The sequence below is a fragment of the Gambusia affinis genome, linkage group LG03 (assembly GCF_019740435.1).
Source record: "Gambusia affinis linkage group LG03, SWU_Gaff_1.0, whole genome shotgun sequence".
Taxonomy (NCBI): Eukaryota; Metazoa; Chordata; class Actinopteri; order Cyprinodontiformes; family Poeciliidae; genus Gambusia; species Gambusia affinis.
Window position 1 is genome coordinate 2,503,340 of NC_057870.1, and position 14,213 is coordinate 2,517,552.

A 14,213-nucleotide genomic window follows, 5' to 3' on the forward strand; every position below is an offset into this window, starting at 1 on the left:
AATAAAATACACATTCTGAGCAGATGCTTTGATTTATTTTTCTCCGTGTACTGTATTCATTCCATGCCACAAAGCAGAGAATACATTATATTAATGTTATTTTCCGAGGCTTTGAAAAGTCTGCAAAGGCCCATAAAATTGTTTATGTGCTGCCTCTCAGCTGTGCAACACAAACATGTTGGATATACAACTGATTTACTCCCAATATGTCCATATAAATACTCATGTGTAATGAAGGGCAGGAGGAAGACCAAAATGAAGCGTGCAGAAGATGAAAGTGTGTCTGTCAGAAGGAGCGTTCAGCCTCAAACCGTCTGGAACGAACTCAGACCGTTCCTTCCTCTGATGGAGGTTCAGCTCTCCTCCAGAAACCCAGGATGTCTGAGCCTACAAGGTAAACACTGGCACAGAACGCTGTCGTATTTTATTTCTGCAGTTTTCAAAATGACCATATTCGGCTAATTTCACTGCAAACTCCATTCGTACAACAGCAGAGAACGCCATGTTCCCTTAATGCAGCGCTTCTCAATTCCAGTCCTCAGGCCTCTCTGCTCTGCATGTTTTAGATGTACCTCTACTCCAGAGCAGCTGATTCAAATGATTGCATGACCATCAAGTGCTGCAGAAGCCTGTTAATCACCCACATATTCAATCCAGGTGTGTGGCAGAAGGGAAACACCTAAAACATGCAGGGCAGGGGGCCGTGAGGACCAGAACTGAAAAACACTGCCATAATGGATGATAGACTTGATTCAGACTTTCTATTTAACCTCTCCCTTCTCCTGGAAAATGACAGAATTAAAGCTAAGTTGATTTTTTTTTAGCTTTAAATCTTGTCATAATGTTAGTTCATCATCAAAAACATACCTGAAGTGTTGCCTTGCTTTTTCATGCATGTTTGGGAAATCCTATAATCTCCATTCAGCTGTGTAAAACACCTGGGTGGACCTACAGCTCTGCCTTCAAGGACACAGCTCCTCCTCAGAGCTGCTGGTTCTGAGCTTCAGAGGCCCAATTTCAACTTTAAATTACAAAGTTGACTATCTTTTAAGTTACAACAGATACTTGACTATAAAACTAAAACTATGTCCCTGGAAAATACAAACTGCTATCCCTTTAACATAGAATTAACTCCTGGATCTTCTGTATTTCTTTATTTTGTGCATCCTGCTCTTTATTCTCAAACCCTCGGTCTGTCATAGCAGATGGTCGCTTGCAGTGGCGCAAAAAGTGGGTATTCTAGCCCTGTGTCTCTTCCAGTGTCTCTTCACTTGGCTTGACATCCTCGGATTCTGCTGCCACCCTGGAATTAATCCTTTGAAGTTTTACTTTCAAAGCAACAATTTCTTTATTGAGCTCATCATTCTCCACTTCAAGCCTTTCCTGCTTTCCTTTTTTGAGTCCTCAGCATTTTTTCTCATTGTGATCTGTGTCTGTTCAAGGAGCACATTTGATTCCACCATGGCATCATAATCACTTTTCAATTGCTGAATTGTCAATCTTGCTTCCTCTAACTCGATATTTGGACTTCAAATATGTTGTGTTATGACTTGTTGAATACAGTAAACTCAATGTAATCACACATGTTCAGTAGAGTCAAACAAAAGTGATTTCAGTACTTTACTTTTGAAAACTGATTTTATTCAAAAAAGCGAGACACAGCTTTTTCTGTGACCTTTGCCACATTTCCAAGATGAGAAAAAATACACATTTAAATGTACTGCTAATCAATTTAAGAGATTTGACTAACTACAAACATCTTTTTTTACTCATAAAACCATATCTTTTATGCAGCTAAAAGTTAGTTTGGTATAAAGTAGCGCTAGTGTGCTAACAAAGATCAAGTTGAGGACAAACGTGGTTTATATAAAAAAAAGTAAAAAAAATAAAATTAAATAAAAGCCTGAAAAATAGATAAAATAAAAATAAAAAGACTAACTGAACTAAAATGTATTTTTTAAAAGAAACTCTGAATGTGACTTTATAGAACAAGAATGTTGGAAGAAATAAAAAGAGACACAAAAAAAACATAAATACACCCAATTACTAGATGCAAAATTACCAATTATTGAATTTAGACTAGATTAAGAAAAGTCTGTCACAATGATGAAACTCTGCTAAACCGAATAAATTCCCACACAGCATCAACATGAAGTGCCTGATGTTGGCACAGCTGCATGCATTTCAATGAAGAATACGTAACGTCAGATAAAAATAAGAGTAATACAATGTCTAACTTTGTATTAAAAGAGTCGTGATTTACCAAATGACACCTGATGACAACAGTCATAAATATTCATGAATACTCATATTATGTCATGACAGTCTTATTCACAACCTGTCAAGTAAAGTGTCACCCAGTTGTCACTAGATTCTCATCCAGGAGCAGTGAACACTGCAGGTCGATGGCTGGATGCAGCCTGCTGGGCTTCCTTACATAGAAACTTGTTAAAACTATTTTGAATAATTAATCATCAGCAGAGTGCATTTATTTTCATTTGATCTCTCAACTCTACTATTTGACATCATTTGAAATTTTCTTCAAAGTTCTTTCTGGAGGTGTTTGTTACCTTCCTTTAAGTTACATTTAGTCATTAATCTCAATGAAAATTTAATATTTTTCCCTAAGATGAATAAAGTGTGTTACAGAGCAGAGATTCTGCTGCCCTCTGCTGCAAAGGTGCAACAGAGGGAGGCTGGAAAGCAGAGCTTCTCTACACTCTGGCGCAGTGTGGGGAAGAAAGTTGAAAAGGCCCATGAAGGTGGGGCTGCACTTGGGAGAAACTGGAGAGATCCGGTCAGTCACACAGCAAGTGAGTAATTGATAAAGCATGTTCAAATCAAACCTGTGCAGCTCTGCTAAGTTCTAGGCCAAAGTTCTGTGAAGCCAAGCGACCCACCGTTCTTTTATCCCTCCCTCCGTCTTCTCCTCCCTCTGGCATTCCAAGGCTTTCTCAGATCTGAAGGGAAATGTAGTCAAGTTTTCTAGTACAGCACATTCAGTAAGTACACAACTTATGAAACAAGCAATAAACATTACATTTTGTCCAAAGCCATCATCAAGCAAATATACATCAAATGCTCTGATCAATGATCTGGTTACTAGGAAGCAAAAGCAGCTCCGATCAGGTGGGTTTTTATTCTGGATTTAAAGTAACTCAGGGTTTCGGCTGTTTTCAGTTTTCTGGACACTTGTTCCAGATTTGTGGTGAATAGAAGCTGAATGCTGCTTCTCCATGTTTGGTTCTATTTCTGGTCTGCATCCCAAAACCAGAAGACCAGAGAGGTCTGGAAGGTTGAGACGACAACAGCAGAGCTTTATGTATTGTGGTGCTATGTCATTTAGTGATTTATAAACTGTCAGCAGTATTCTCTCAGTGAAGGACTTTAGAACTGGGTGATGTGCTCTATCTTCCTGGTTTTAGTGAGAATGCCAGCAGCAGCTGCGTTCTGGATCAGCTGCAGCTGGAGGATTGATTTTCTTTTTTTAGGCAGACCTGTGAAAACACTGTTGCAGTAATCAATGCGACTAAAGATAAATGCATGAATGAGTTTCTCCAGATCTTGCTGGGAAATAAGTTCTTTAGTCCTGGAAATGTTCTTGAGATGATCGAAGGTCGACTTTGTAACTGTCTCTATGTGTCTGAAGGTTCAGATCAGAGTCCATCACTACACCCAGATTGTCCTCCCAGGCTGACATGTCTGTAAAATTTCCTAAAGGAAGCATTTAATCAGATGCCGAAATAACTGACTCCTCTCTTGTCTCTACTCTGAGACCCGCAGTATAGACTAAAGAACCTGAGCCTGCTTTGATTAACATGAGGAACAGTCAGAAACCTCAGTTAGGGATCATCTGAAGCGGAGCCACCACAGATCTTTCTGTGTGGTGCTGAAATATGACAGTTTATTCTCACTGCTAACCACTTGAAAGGAAATTTGAATCAGCATTCAAGCAAACATAACAGCTTCCAAGTGCCAGCAAGTCTCTCTAATTGGGTCCAGACAATGTGCACATTTGAGTTTTCTTCTGGCTTTGGGCGGGAACAGCTGTGCTTGTTTGTGATGATTCAAACAAAATTTCACTGCCAGTTGACATGAACGTTTCTGGGTTTTGCATTCTTTGCTTATTACGCAGATTGGCTTTCCTGACAGTTTTTTGTTTTTTGTTTTCTCCCTTGTAGCGGTTTTGCGTGATCACAACTTTGGTGATAAGCTGTAATCAGTTGTTCAGATTGTTTGTTTTCATTCCATCATCCAGTTCTGGCTAGTAATGCTTGTTGGCAAATGCTAAATTACATCTCGGTAATGAATTTGACTAAATTCATTTTGCCTTCAGAAATAGCCATAATTCCCTGTGATGACAAGGATTGGGTTTAGTTTAGAACATTGTGGCTCCGCACAGGTTTGGAGACTGGATCTGTATCTCCCTTCAGCAACTATGTGATGAGAATGAGCAGAATGCTGAGGACGTGAGGCGAGGGTCATGAAGGGTGTTAAAAATGTGCAGGCGCTGCTCCAGGTCATGCAAACATAGCCACCTGCATCACTTTTATTAAATGTTTCTTTGTCAGATTTGACGTGTTTTACTCTCCTATCCTGCACAGAATGATCCCAGTTGGAGGGTGGGGAGACAAAAGCTATTTTCCCAAGCAATTAGAACAACTGCAGCGCATGAGAAAGCATGCCCACTGGGTCTGACAGGGATCTGTTATTGTATATCCATGGAATCACGGCGTGCAACACAAAGGTCCACGAGGATGAAGTTACACCGTGTTCTGTGCAAAAGAATTCAGTGAAATATCTGAGCAGAAACAGCTAAGGATGGAGATGGGGGGCAAGGGGGGCTCTGGGTGTGAATTGGGGTTTGGGCTAAAACTGCACAGTCAATAAAAGACGAACTTAGACATAAAGTCCCTGGAAAATGTATGGTAGGTGATTTATGACCTAAGGTCATGTATTTAACATGCAGAAAACCAATAAGTCAGACCCAAAACAAAAGCTTGATGGCTTTGGAGTTAACTTCATATCACAAAAGACTCGAGATTTTACACTTCAAAAACACAAATCTTACTAACTTAAATATCTTAATGCACTTTAAATGAGACGAAAGTAACTTACAAGTAACTTTTCAGCTATAGGAGATTCTTTTTTTTTTTTAAGTCATCCAATAATGAGCCCAGGAGATTCACAGTTCCACCAGGGGTTTGCTAATTACTGCTGGCTAGTCTGAAGGAGCTGAGTGGCAGAGCCATGAAGGGAGGGGTGCTTGGAAGGAGCACAGGAGATGTCACCGTGAAGGCGGGGCTAGGTCCACCCAGGTGTTTTGCACAGCTGAATGGTTGTCATGGAGATTCACGGATTTCTCAAACACGCATGACAGAATCAAGGCAACACTCCAGGTATGTCTATGTTGAGGAAATAACATTATGACATGATTAAAGCTCAATAAAGTTGATTTTACATGATCCCGCCCCTTTAAACAAGGCAGTGCTCAGCGTCAGTACTGGAAGGAAACAGCTGAGATGCATTTAATGAGTTGACCTCATCGCAGCTAGGTGCTACTGTTCCGTGTGGCATCTAGCTGCGTTTTCTGCAGACCTGAAGAATGCGAGGTCGAAACCAAACGACGTTCAGGCATCACATACCAGCAGAGGCCGGCCGTGGGCCCCTCTGACATCACAGCAGAAACAACAAGGCACAGGGCAGATAACAGATTGAGCCAGTTCACCTCCGCAATACCTCCACATGAATCAACACTGCTGCTGGTCCCAAACAGCCTCCACACTGATCAGCCAGACTCCAACCAGTACGCTTCTGGTGAAGAAGGCCCAACAGCCCCAGCAGAAGAAATGTTCCTGTACCAAAACGGTCAACATGATGAGGGAGTTTGGGACAAGCCATGCACTAATGCCACACAAATAACTTCCTAAGTGGAACAGGTGTTCTGTATTTGTTTCATAATAAAAGACAGCTGCCAAGGCAAGTTGGGACCACACAGAGAGACGAGATGGAGGTAAAGTTATAACCACTAATTAGTCACAAAGAATGAGACGCCGGGGGAGCAGGAGGCTGGCCCAAAGCCCGCTACTATTTAAACCAATCAGAAAGTCGTTTGTTTTCTGCTCGGCTTTGTTTTCTTACATTATCTGAGGTCAAATTAAAACAAGCCAAAGAAACTATTTTTTTTCTTTAGTGTTTAATACAGATTTTCAGATCATGGTGGTTTTCAAAAATCTGCTCGACTCTATTAAATACCAGGGTTTTGTGATAAAATGATTTATAATTTCAAAGCTTTTCTTCATGTGTAATATTTAGAAAAAACAATTCAACTGAGAAACAAACTAATTTGTTAGGAGGAAAAGAAATGTGGCAGTGCCATGCGGACAGGGACCAGAACCCCTCATAGGGCAGCCATGCCTCCAACAGCGAGACATGGGGGCAGAAACCTGTGGTCCAATCAGATCCCTCTAAATCCAACCCACTGTCTCCTCCCCCCAGTGAAGATCAGTCCAGGTTCTGGAATCAGGGCCACAGACCCATACAGGACCAGTCTAGCAGGTGCACCCAAACCTTCAAACCCCCACAGCTGCCCACCCCAAAAGGGGCTGAAACAACACACACACACACAACTGACCAGTTCCCACCACTACAACCAACAGAGCAACCAAACAGTGTGTGGGGGTTGAGGGTTGGCTCCTGCTGAGTGTCGTCCTTCACCCCCCAACCCCAGAATCCCAGCATTTTAACTGTTTCTGCTTTGGTTACGTTTTAAAATCTCGTTTTACTGCATAATGCACGAGTCAAACATCATCACCACTGATGATCATTGACTGAAGCCTTTTACAAAACAACCTAAACTCTGCTGACTCTTCTGATCCTCTTCAGCCCAGGCGCAGAGTTGACTGAGAGCGTGCTGTTGGTTGCGTCTCGCTGCAGAAGTAGCAGATCATGCACCACACGCTTCGCTCTGGAGAGATCTGCATCCCACTGCTGCTCTGGAACGATCGGAGAGCGCAGGAGCCTGTAGACACAGAGGAGGAGCTCAGTACCATGTCATGGTGTTTTTGGGTCGTATTTGGTCCCCTGGGAATTTAGACATCTAAACAACCTAATTCTGATGAGAGTTAGGTTGTTAGGTCGTCCAGTGACAGCTGGAATCTATCCCAGCTGTCACAGGATGCACAGCAGTATGAGTCCTTACAAGAATCCAGTCCACAGTCAACTCAGAGACATAGAAGCAAACAAGCACATAAAAACAGTCTGTAATTGAACATGTTTGGACCAGAGTCTCCAGAGAAAACCCAAAGCAGACATGCAAACCCTGAACGGATGTATTTTACTGGGACCAACACAAGATGCAGCATAATTGTGAATCGTACAAAGAGATAATCAAAATCTTTTACAAATAAAAGATTTTGCATTTATTAGGCACATACATATTTGTTAAAACTGTCACCATGTCATGACAGTATGAGGCAGATAATTTGTGAAAAGATTGATTTTCTTTCTGTGCTACTGTTGCCGTCTGTAGAAATGCACCGCTCCCGACCAAAAACAACCAATCAGAGCCATGAGGAGGGGCTTAGGACTGTCAATCAACCTCTAGAAAAGCTAGACTGAGCTTTCACAACAGACTGTGCTATCAGGAAGAAGCTTCAGCTTAGTAGAGAAATGAGGGGGAGGCGCAGCGCTAAGACCCGCCTCCTGTCTCTGATTGGTTGTTTCTAGTTGGCACTGGGAAAAGACAGAGGAGCTTGATTTTTTTCACAGATGATCTGTCTAATACCAAACTGTCACAACGTAATCAGTTTCAACAAATATGCAAACAGTTATTTTTTTTATAAAAGTTACTTGCTCCTGTTTTAAAGTGTAACTAAGCCCCACATTTCATGGCATAAAGTAAGATGGCCTCAATCCTTCAGGAGACAAAACACTACCAAGGATGAAGTATGCAGCTGCACTGAGTGAGAGGATGATGAGGAAGATGGTGCCCAGATCCAGGTCCCCCACAGCGCAGGCGTTTGGACAAGCACAGGGGCTCTCCACCCAGATGTGCAGGGGGCCCTGGCTGCCAAGGCTCTGGACTCGGAGGGAGGACATGGACTGGTTGGGACTGCAGTGGTAATGGGCTGCAGTCATTGGCTGTTCCCCATGAGCTGGACACAGAGACAGCTGTGATGTCATGATGAAAGCAAAAATTCAACGTGGGAAAATGTGTTTCTGCTCACCAAAGTAAAACACGGTCAGCGTCTTCAGACTCTGGTTGTAGTGGAACTCATTGCCCTCGTGCATCCCATAGTTCACATAGTGGCTGATGTGGCCCCTGGGCCCCGGGGACCTCACCACGCAAGAAAAACAGCACATAACTGAAACGTATTTGATTTCACCTGATACATAAGAATGAATATTTAACACTTTAAACACAGCAATCCTATCAGAATCCCACAGCACCATCAAAGTTCTGCAAAGTTCTGCAAAGTTCTGATGAACCACCTCAGGTTCAACATATAACTGGATAAAATATGCATTTTAATAAGCTGCAGTAATTTTAGCAAATACATCTAAACAATATTGTTTGACTGAGGGCAGATATCCTTTCTTTTGTGTGTTAGGGGTCCCCCTAGTGGTAAACATCCCGTCAACAGCTGGAAACAATCCCACAAACTTAGGAGATGCAGATATTTGCTTTGATCAATAAGTTTCAGATTTTTTAAAATTATAAATTAACGTGAAATGATGAACTAAAGGCTAAATTAGGTTTTTCTGATTAGACTCAAAAAATAAAATAATGTAGCTCAACATTTATGACATGTAGGATCTTGAGTCACATTCACTTTTGATGCATTCTGCTTTTCACACCCATTAAATAATTTAGAATATTATTGACAAGCCCATTTATTTTAAACTTCATCACTAAATGAAACACAATATTTAGATTAACTAACCAGACTGATGTTCAAAAAAGTCTTTATTTTTGTTTCTACTTACAGCTAATAAAAACATGACATTTAAAATTAGATTATTACATCAAACCAATATTTTTTTGGAAGTGTGGGCTTAATAAAAAGTATGTTTAATACCTGCTTAAAGGTTGTTATTTTCAAAAGATGATTTTAATCTGACAAGATCCTTCAGGACATATACAGTATATGATTTATTGAATATAACTGTGAGCCTTTTCTGCTCCAACGTCAGGCATCAATTTGTAACTTAATGACAGTTTTTATTAATCTAACCATTTCCTTCTGTCTTAAAAAAAGAGATCTAGAAGTTTGTTTCTTTTTTCCATCCAAACATGGGAGTGTAAAAAATACGCAGTAATTTCATGTGCCGTGCAAAGTTATGAACACTTGTCACATTTTGTGAAATTACAGTATGGGAAGCAATAAAACATGAGTTGTTAAAGGGATGTCAAAGGAAAACTCTCTTAGTTTAGCCAACAAAATATGCAGCAATGAGATTCAGTGGCAAAATAAAAGTACAAAAAGAACTTTGCTTGGTTGAAAAATGCATAAAATAAAAAAATATAAATTTTTTTAGAAAATGTAAATGCATTATAAAATATGCAATTATACCAAATATGTAATTTGAATCAACAGAACCAAAGTTTAAATAAATAATTAAATGTCAATGAGGACAAAAAAACTGTATTTTTTCCCCTGTCTTGTTCTACCTGACGATGAGGCAGGCAGCAACACCGGAGCAGGCGCCTCCTGGCAGGTCCAGATCCTGTGGCTGGGAGAAAACCTGGCAGGGACTGAAGGAAAACACGCTCTCCGTGTCCACAGACGTGTTGTCCACTGGGACGGCCCTCAAACGCCCCAAGAAACCGTCTGCGTCTCCCATGCCTCTCAGGTTTATCACTCCACTGCCGTCCTTCATGATGCATTTGCAGCTGTTGACCTTGAAGCAGCCTGGATCACCAGCAGGGTTCAGATGAGGTAGAGGAGAAGAAGAAAGCATGCCAAGACACACAGACAGAGAGAGAAGGCCTGCTGGAGGCGTCATGCTGCTGAGGCGGTCCACAGGAGGCTGACTGCATCGTGACTGTAGGAAAGTAATTAGAGGAAAGGTGACAGGCATTCTGGGCGTTCAGCATGGCCGTCTTTGTCACATGTTGTGCCAGCATGACTCCACAAAGCGTCAACACTTTGCTATTCGAATGTAGAAGTAATCTAGAATATTTAATGTGGTAAAAATCCAGTGGCTTTATACATTAAATAAACAAAAGGTATGAATGGGTGACGTTATGAAACATACATAACCTGTTGGTTTTAAATAAAAACTGATTTAGGCATTTCATCTCAACACCTTCTTGGCTCTGAACAGTTCAAACTTCCAGTCTGTGTTCCACAAGCCTCCACCTGCTGGCCACATTATCCATACTACACTCGATCAGTAATAACAGGTTATTTATTAGCATTTTCAGCTGCACTGTAAAAGGTTTTTCAGTGCAGAATGTTTTGGCTAGTTAACATTCCCATAAATAAAATATGGGAATGTAATAATAAATCTAAAACAAAATTTTCCAGATTGGCACAATAGAAATTTGGAATTAGAATATTTCTTGATGGGGATGTCGACTTTTTCCAACGTTTAAATCATCTATTTCAAAGTAACTTCTTAGTGATATGAAATCAAAAATGTAATTTGAATAAGCAAGTAACTTTTGGGTGAAGCATGTAAGTTCATTTAAATGAGATATTCAAGAAAACAAAAAGTTTTTAAACAGATTTTATTTTATCAATAACAAACAGCCTTTAAGCTTTGACAGCAAATTTGCGCATGGAGTAGAGGAGGTCTTTCCTCTGCTGTTTCTTTGTGCGCAGACTCTCTTCGTGCTTGTTGAGCTGGCGGCGCATTGCCCTGGTCTTCTTGGGTCTCAGATCCAGGGGCTTGTACTTCTTGCCCTGAAACAACAATGTTGGGGTCAGGGGTTGGTCATGCAGCCTGCTGAACGGTTCATGCGACACTGAAATCGTTTAGAAATATTTGAACGTGTGTAAGAAGAAAAAAAAAAAAGCTGTGCATCCCACAGCAACGCTCCACTCCCATGCCAAAACAGTAATTTAGAATTAGATGGTTAAAACAGTAGTGGTTATTGTTGCTGTAGCAACAATAACCAGATATCAGAGCAGCCATTCTGACCAGGGTTTAGTAACAGTCCTCTCAAGTCTCAGTCTTTTGGTAAGCAATTGTTGACAGTCAGCGAAACATCAGCTCAACAAATATCATCTCAGACTAGAGAAACTGAAAATCCCAAGCCAACAGCTCTGTGTGTGTGTGTGTGTGTGTGTGTGTATTCAGTGAGCAGAAACTAAGGATGTGGCTCTCACCTTGTAGAACTTCCTCAGGTTCTCCTTCTGTGTCTGGTTGATGACAGTCAGGACTCGGGCGATGGATTTGCGAACGACACGGCTGTAAAACAAGAGTCAGATAGCTGGTCAACCCACTGATGAACACAAGAGCTCAGGGATTTACAGCCTGACTGGATGAAAACAGCTTCCTAATGAATTGGTTCCATCTCCTCCATGCTGCTAGGTGCTTCCTCCTCTGGACATGTTCTGACCAGGTTGGCTTATAAATTTCTGTTACATAAGCAGGATTCCAACATCAACACAAACTGGAGGACTCCCACAAGACTTCTACAACTCACTGTGTGGCTCAGAAAATGTTCTTTAAATCAACGTCACACTGATTGAAACTCAGCAATTAGAATGCATGTTATTGTTAATCTGGGTTTGAGGATGTTTAAGTTAACTGCTTCAATGAGCAAGTGAATCTGTAAAAAGCTAGTTTTGCTTTCATCCAGTGAGCATCTCTAGATACTAATCTCTGATTCTAGCAGAATAGTTCTGGCAGAAACTTCAACAAGCAGTGAAATATTTCCAACGTTCACCCAAAGATGCAGGAAATGCAGAGGCATCCGAAGACTGAACAAGAAGTGGACTGGAGCAGGGCTGATTTGCAAAAATATTGCAAATACATAGTTTAGATTTCAAATGACTGTTTGCTACTATAGTTCGGCTGCAGAAGAGCCCACGTTTGACAGACTGGACAGCAGGAGGCGCTGTAATGACTGGTGAGAGAACAGGAGGGTTTGGTGTGTGAGGTGGTTGATGCCTGGAACAGAAGCACACACCTCTACCCTCCATCAGAGCCTCAGCTGGGATCCACTGAGCTCATTTAGTCACTTTAACAACTGAGTTCACCAATAGACACTCCAGCTTGTTCCAGTCAAACTCTACACTAATCCCTCACAGTGCTGTCCATAGGACACTAGCTGAGCTCAGGTCCAGTGGGCTGCAGATGAGAACCAATACAGAAAAACAACATTTAAATTGTTCATAATTTCCACAGAGACAGGTTAACATGCCTGCAGTAAATCCAGATTTAGATCTTTTTTTATCATTTCTGACAGGAAATGACAGACATAACCCAAGAGATCTCATACAAGGTGCACTACTGTGGAAATCTTTTTTTTTTTTTTTTTTACCTGAATATGCACAAAAACCCCATGTCCCAAGATTATGTAGAGATCTCAGTAACGGTACAGACTTCATTAAGCGTTTCAGGAACCAAATGCTTCTCCTAGCTGCTGACAGACTTATTGCACGTCTCCACTGAGCTTCTGTAAGGAGCAGCAGGACTTTTGGCTGGAAGACCTCTCTGAACTCTACACAGATTCTCTATGAGAAACAAGTCAGAACTCCAAACCATTAAGAGTTTGTTGTCCACCTGGCTGTGCATTTTGGATCACTGTCATGTCAAATCTTGATGTTTCTAACATCACATTGATGTACTCCTGAATGAAAAACAGCTCAACAGCATCATGTTCCCAGAACTAAGCTCAGCCGTTCAGCAGAAATTTGCACTAATGTTATCGTCCACTTTGGTTGTTTTGTTCTGGGTCCTTTCACATGTCTTTGACCAGGCTGGGTACATTTAGTCCCAAAAATAATAAAACTCTTAAACCTTACTTACAAACTCCACAGAGAATATTCTTAACCCATATGATACATTTGCCTTTAAAAGCTGGTGAATTATAATTATGTTATCCTCACCAAACCCTGGCCATAAAATTAAGACTGAAAGCATCTAGAAAATGAACCTTCAGAAAGATCTCCCTGCCCTAACACCGGTGATTTAAATCTTCATATGAACACATTTCTCACAACAAGCTGCGGAGAAGAGAAAGTATTTTGTCTGTGTAGATGTCGATCAACAGAAGCAGCACCAAAGGGCTCACACTCACATCTTGGAGAGCTTGGATGCGGCTCCGCCGGTCACTTTGGCCACCCGGAGCTGGGACAGCTCGTTCTTCAGGTCATCCAGCTGTTTGAGCAGCTCCTCCTTCTTCTTGCCCCGCAAATCTCTTGCCTTGATCTTGGCCTGAAGTCGGACAGAAAAGGACGCGTTAGAGAACGCTGCTAGTTCTACACACGGGCCATCCCCAGACCTCCTACTTCTCTACAGGCAGAGCTTCCACCGTTAACTATCCGTTAGATAATATATCTCCGTCGGCAAACCTACTGTGTTTGATTTTAAGTAAATGTACCAATATGTGTTCTATAAACAAAACACCACACGAGTCATCGCTAGTCCCACCGTGTTTCTCAAGCTAGCTGTTAGCTTCTAAGCGGAGTAGCACAGCTCGGTAGGAGCGCTTCATAATTAACTATTTCTTCCAAAACTTTAGTAACCGAACCTTCAAAACATGTACCGAGCAGTACATAAGAACCTTATATACCACTACAGCCTGAATAACTCTGGTTAAACAGTCTGCAAAACGTAAAAAAAATGAAAATTTCATCGCGGAGTCAGCTCCTCACCATGTTCGTCGTCGCTGCCCTGTTGGAAAGGCCGGACACACCGCGTGCTCAGAAAAAGTAGCTTCCGGAAAAAAAGCGAATCGACTGTTATCCGAAATGTTTGAACAGCGCCCCTGACGGACGGAGTGTTTAAAGCAAGGACTCAACCACCATGACGCGCGCAAAGACAAAGCAACATTTTTAACATTTTCAAAGAAATGTAAATTAAAATGTATAATTTTAGACGAGTTTCGTGTTGTTCTTTGTCACAATTTCTCTAGAACAGGAAATTAAAATTTCCCACTCACACATTTCAACTTTGTCTTTAATAAATAACGACAGTGTGGAATAGGTTGTTAACCAAATGAGTCTGTGGTGTACTTTCTTTCTTGTAGTCTTGAA

The 14,213-nt window shown here is 41.3% G+C and overlaps 2 protein-coding genes across 2 annotated transcripts; both read right to left on the reverse strand.

The window, feature by feature from the left end:
• Positions 1-1,619: 1,619 nt before the first annotated feature.
• LOC122827727 lies at positions 1,620-10,056 on the reverse strand. The gene is made up of 4 exons (XM_044110646.1): positions 9,674-10,056; positions 8,229-8,338; positions 7,938-8,156; positions 1,620-7,021 (listed from the first exon to the last, which is right to left on the reverse strand). Exons 1-4 carry the CDS (start codon positions 10,006-10,008, stop codon positions 6,882-6,884), a joined length of 804 nt encoding a protein of 267 aa, XP_043966581.1. The 5' UTR covers positions 10,009-10,056; the 3' UTR covers positions 1,620-6,881.
• Positions 10,057-10,718: 662 nt separating this feature from the next.
• On the reverse strand, positions 10,719-13,937 carry rpl35 (ribosomal protein L35). The gene is made up of 4 exons (XM_044110647.1): positions 13,833-13,937; positions 13,256-13,392; positions 11,337-11,418; positions 10,719-10,910 (listed from the first exon to the last, which is right to left on the reverse strand). Exons 1-4 carry the CDS (start codon positions 13,833-13,835, stop codon positions 10,761-10,763), a joined length of 372 nt encoding a protein of 123 aa, XP_043966582.1. The 5' UTR covers positions 13,836-13,937; the 3' UTR covers positions 10,719-10,760.
• Between the last annotated feature and the right edge of the window lie 276 nt (positions 13,938-14,213).

Coding starts and splice junctions, on each gene's coding strand:
- LOC122827727 (XM_044110646.1), bottom strand. CDS start 10,008: ATGACGCCTCCAGCAGGCCTTCTCTCTCTGTCTGTGTGTCTTGGCATG. Junction 8,339..9,673: donor GCTGCCTGCCTCATCGTCAG/GTAGAACAAGAC, acceptor TTGCGTGGTGAG/GTCCCCGGGGCCCAGGGGCC. Junction 7,022..7,937: donor AGCTGCATACTTCATCCTTG/GTAGTGTTTTGT, acceptor CTGTGTCTACAG/GCTCCTGCGCTCTCCGATCG.
- rpl35 (XM_044110647.1), bottom strand. Junction 11,419..13,255: donor GCATCCAAGCTCTCCAAGAT/GTGAGTGTGAGC, acceptor CTTGTTTTACAG/CCGTGTCGTTCGCAAATCCA. Junction 10,911..11,336: donor ACCTGAGGAAGTTCTACAAG/GTGAGAGCCACA, acceptor TTGTTGTTTCAG/GGCAAGAAGTACAAGCCCCT.